At 43.8% G+C, this 4683-nt stretch overlaps 1 protein-coding gene across 1 annotated transcript; it reads left to right on the top strand.

Annotated features, from left to right (window-relative positions):
• Positions 1-310: 310 nt before the first annotated feature.
• On the top strand, positions 311-3413 carry LOC119337916 (putative E3 ubiquitin-protein ligase RING1a). The gene is made up of 6 exons (XM_037610181.1): positions 311-671; positions 1087-1143; positions 1838-2067; positions 2260-2388; positions 2497-2556; positions 2872-3413. The coding sequence occupies exons 1-6, from the start codon at positions 440-442 to the stop codon at positions 3040-3042; spliced, it is 879 nt and encodes a 292-aa protein (XP_037466078.1). The 5' UTR covers positions 311-439; the 3' UTR covers positions 3043-3413.
• The last annotated feature ends 1270 nt before the right edge of the window (positions 3414-4683 follow it).

The raw sequence follows: 4683 nt of genomic DNA on the forward strand, positions 1-4683 counted from the left end.
GTAAAAAATAGAAAAACCCCACAAAAATAATAATAAAATAAATAAATTATAAAAAGAAAAGCAAATAGAGAAAAACGGCACAGGAAGGAAGCCGAGTGCTGTACACCCAACCGGGAAAACCCCCCGGCGTAGGCGGTCGAGCGGGCGAGCTGGGCCGCCTGGGCGAGAAGCAGAGCGCTGTACACACCCAACCGGAAAGAAGACCCAATCGGCAAAAGGAACCAGCTTCAGCTTGGCGGTCCATCGGACGAGCTGTTGAGCCCCAACGCACGGAATAAAAAGAAGAGGAACTGGCGTATGACCTAGATCGAACGGCCTGGGCTTCTCTGCGCCTACACAGCCCTCCCTCCTACGCCGTCTTCTGCTTCGTCCAGCATAACCCCCAAAACCACCTCACCCGAGAGAACAGGCGGCGGCGGCGGCGGCGGCATCGGGCAAGATGATCAAGAGGCGCTACTTCAGGCAAGACCACGGCGACAATAGCGCCTCCTCGTCCTCCTCCTCGTCGGGTTCAGATTCGGACCGCGACCCCGCGGAAGAAGAGGTCTCGGAGGAGGAAGTAGAAGAGGATCAAGAACAAGTAAAAGAAGAAGAAGATGATGATGAAGAAGCGGAGGTGGAGTCGGGGGAAGAACAGGAAACGGAAGTAGATGAGCAGGCGGAAGATGAGGGTAAGCTCTTCTTTATTACTACTATCTACTTGGTGCCATTTACATGCGCTGTTCAGGTCATTCTCCATGCGTCATGCGTAGCCGATTTGTTTGTACTAGTGAATTTGCTCACTTTGATTCCATGGACATATTCGACTTTGATTCCATGGACATATTCGACCTGTACTATTGCTTCATATACTGAGCGTGCAACCCTCAGAGGGTGATGTCATATTAAAACCACCGGAGTAGAGTAATCATCATTTGCTGTTGTTGATTTGCTCTGTCCTGCCAAAGCCTCAGTATTTGTTTAATATTCTTGCATGGTATATCTGTTGCATGTTGTTGGTTTTGATGGTTCACGAATCACTATAATACATTAATGTGCAGATATTGTAATGTGTTCTTTTTCTCATTGGTTGCTCCTGTCTATCAGGTTCAGGATACCAAAGTGAGGATAGCTCTGGACATCATGTTGATAGTCCTTGTGCAGGTATTCTTCGTTCTCGCTTTCATGTCCCCTTCAATTTGGATTAGTAGAGATTGTATTTTTTGATGGAAAGGAGGTTCGAAGAAAGCTGTGATTTGGGCTAAGTTACCCTCTCTCTTGTAGTGAAGTATAGCTAATACTGTCTTTGATTACATACCAGGACACTTCTGTCTTCCGTATTAGATTCTGTCGTACGAGATGTTGGGAGTTAAGTATTGTCGTGGTCCGTGGTATCACCCTTTTTCTTGCCTTTCCAGGTGTTTCACTGCCTTGTTTAGTGTCTTTGAGGCTTGAGGGACCTTTTGTTTGTATTTTTCGAACATAGGAACACTAGCCTTTTAGTGTCATCTCACAAAACTACTTTCATGCTAAGAGAAGCACAATTGTCTTCCTATGCTGCCTCCACCTTGTTGTTTGGCAACTAAGAACTGCTCTGTGTTACCTTAGGATGTTACCAATGGGTTCTAAGTTTACTAGTCAATGACCGTAGGGTGTGGAATTTGATCTCAGTATACTGTGTTGGGGTATTGGAGGATTGAACATAGAGTTAGACAACTTCAATGTGAAGTATCATTACCTAAACATACCATGTAATGTTTCAATATTAGCATAAGTCGCTCTATTGGTTAATTAGTGTTATCACATGATTGTACTCTCTTCAAGCAACTTTAACGACTAACTATAGGTTTACTTTCAGATGAGAACAGCAGTCTGGTGTATGAACAATACCAAGCAATCAGTTTGCCTGTTAAGAAAGCATCAAGTGGTGATGCTGATTCTGCCAAAGGTGCTGTTAACAAGGATGACGCTGTTGAGGTCGATTTCAGTAACTACATTCTGAAGTGCAAATCTGTGTATAAGTGCAAGCTTTGTCCCAGAATCATGTGCTTAAGTGAGGAGATGGTCAGGGTACATCTTGAATCAAAGGTATGTAACTCAGAAAGCTACTATAATGTTTCCCACCTGTTAGACGTCAAATGAAGAAGGCTTGCTGTTCTACATATATAAGACAAATGATAAGAGTTACCTCTCTTTGTTGAAAATTCATAAGAGTTACTTGCTGTCACTTGTGAATGCTACTGTTGCCACATTTCTTCATTTTATTTTTTTCTATTTTAGAGACATGCTCGATCAAAGAAACTACTGGGAGAAGGTAGGCTTAAGATGGTGCTCAACAGTGATGGTGAGCTGGAGGAGGAGGCAGAGACACATGCTGAACGACATGCCCGAACTATAGCTCTTGCTCAGGTGTTGGCACTCGTTGAAATTACTGATTTTGTGCAACAGAAATGTTTTCTAAATCTGGATTTGTATTTCATATGGAATTTAATCTGTTTATACCTGCTAAATGTTCAGCAAGTACAAAAGCCCAAGAAGGATTCAGGCAGGCAGCGACAAAATCGGAGAAGACAGAAGGTATGGGATCACATCCTCCGTAGTTGTATTAGCATCTAGGCACAATACACATCGAAGGCTTTTAGGCGCCATATTAAAAGGCAGACTGGACTGCGCTGAAATGATCTCCAGCAGCATGCCATCATGGAGGTTACAGTAAGATGATGGACACAGAATAATCCGATTTTTTTGGCGAACGGATATATATTCATTTTTTTTTTTGAGAAACCACAATAGTCCAATTTTGTTTGTCCTGTATTGGTCTTAGTTCTTAAAGTTGCTTGGTGCTTCCACACCCACTATCCTGATATTCTTTGCACTGGTTGTTTCTTACAGAGGTCGCAGAATCGTCTCAAGGACAAAGACCAGAGACACAACTCTGGAAAGGAAGGTGCAAGGCCGAACAATGGAACTGCTGATAAGAAAATACCGAATATTGAAACTGCTGCTAAGAAAATGCCGAATCTTGAAACTGCTGCTAAGAAAAGGCGCAAGACTGAAAAATAAGTGGGTGCTGCAGAAATATTTCTTGCGTGTTATTTCTTCCTATATTGTTGTAATTTTTAGGAGCTTTCTGCGGTTTTACTGCTTCTGTTTTGCCTTCCTTTTTGATCCAAGTGTAGCTGATGAAAGCTGAGAGATTAAATTGAAAGGAAATACGACAACTAGAAAGTGGACATCTAATCGTGCATGCAACTTGTTATAAGTTTGCTATTCCCTCCGTCCCAAAATATAAAATCATTTTTGACACTAAGTCCTAATATATAAGATCATTTTTTACACCATCGATAGTGTCAAAAATGATCTTATATTTTGGGACGGAGGGAGTAATTTGTAAGGTTTGACACGGTTGAAGTTTCACCCTCGTATGCTGCTCATGATTTTTGTGTCTGCTTTGGTTCTTCATGCTTGCTTTTGATCTTCGTGTTGCAGTTATTTGTTGGGGGAAGGCATTCTCGACCATGAGCTTAAATGAAATTTAGCTCTCTTTTTTTATTACATAAAACATGTTTATGTCTTCTAAATGTGTGCAAAATTTTGTGAAGAATGGAATATATTTTGAGCTTTGGAGTTCTCGTTAGGAGACTTTAGGGTCAATGGTATATACAACAACACCCCTGACCCCCAACCACTGGTTCGGGTGCATGGGTGTCCAAAGTGGGGAACCCTCATTGGAGCCCTCACGTAGGGTGAATGGCCAATCAAGCTTCATAGATGTGGGCAATAGTACTGATAAGGTGTGGGTGAGTCTGGAAGTACCAGAGGGGATAGCATTGCGAGAGCATGTTGATGATACTTGTACTAACAAGGTGGGCGAGTCTGGTAGTACCAGAGGGGATAGCACACGAGCTGGTGAACTGCTGATGGATGGAGATTGTTCTGTCTCTACTATCCCGTAGACCCCCCTTATAAAGTGGGACAAGACCTGATCGACTAACCGGCATAGAGCACTAGAGTAGACCTAATTTGTATGTAAAGATGATAGATTTTTTGGAAGGCGCGCTTCACGCGGGAAGAGGGGCCCGGGCTATGCCTCGGCATGTTGTGCCTTGAGGCCGACCTGGTGACCGACTTCTCAGTTAACAGGCCACCCCTGGTACTATGTATCGTCGGTAGCTTTCGGGCTTGTCCTGAATTTGACCGTGCACCCTCTCTGCATCGCCCAGGGCAAAATCTTGACGGTCTCCTTTTTCTCCTTTTGCTAGATGAGTAGATAAAGCTGCTTCATCTTAATTTGGTTTCTCTAACAGCTCGAGGACCGAAAATTGACGGGTTAGTTGGAGTCTGATTTCTTATTCAATTGAACGATCATCCGACTTTCAATCATTCTGATTTCCCTTCCGACGAGGACGATGACCTGTAAGATTCCCATATGGACATGCCGCGAAGCGTTGTGGGTGGCGTGACGTCATCCCTCGCAGCTAGGCTTGACCATCCGGTCAAAAGAGATACGTCGTATCTACCCAGATCAAACGGGTCTGGCCCCACGCAGGGATCAAGGTGTCCTAGGGCTTCACGATGGTCATATCCCAGCATTGCCGTCGTAAGTGTAGGAGAACAACCAAATGCTATCGATTTAGTTTCCTTTTGGCTATGATGGCGCCTTGATCTTTGCGCCTGCAACACGTGTAGTGGGCGAATCTATCG

The sequence above is a fragment of the Triticum dicoccoides genome, chromosome 1B, assembly GCF_002162155.2.
Source record: "Triticum dicoccoides isolate Atlit2015 ecotype Zavitan chromosome 1B, WEW_v2.0, whole genome shotgun sequence".
Taxonomy (NCBI): domain Eukaryota; kingdom Viridiplantae; phylum Streptophyta; class Magnoliopsida; order Poales; family Poaceae; genus Triticum; species Triticum dicoccoides.

Excerpts from the sequence above, each read along its gene's own strand:
- LOC119337916 (XM_037610181.1), top strand. The coding sequence starts at position 440 with ATGATCAAGAGGCGCTACTTCAGGCAAGACCACGGCGACAATAGCGCC. Across the intron at positions 672-1,086 it reads TGAGCAGGCGGAAGATGAGG|GTTCAGGATACCAAAGTGAG; the intron begins GTAAGCTCTTCT and ends CCTGTCTATCAG. Across the intron at positions 2,389-2,496 it reads GAACTATAGCTCTTGCTCAG|CAAGTACAAAAGCCCAAGAA; the intron begins GTGTTGGCACTC and ends CTAAATGTTCAG.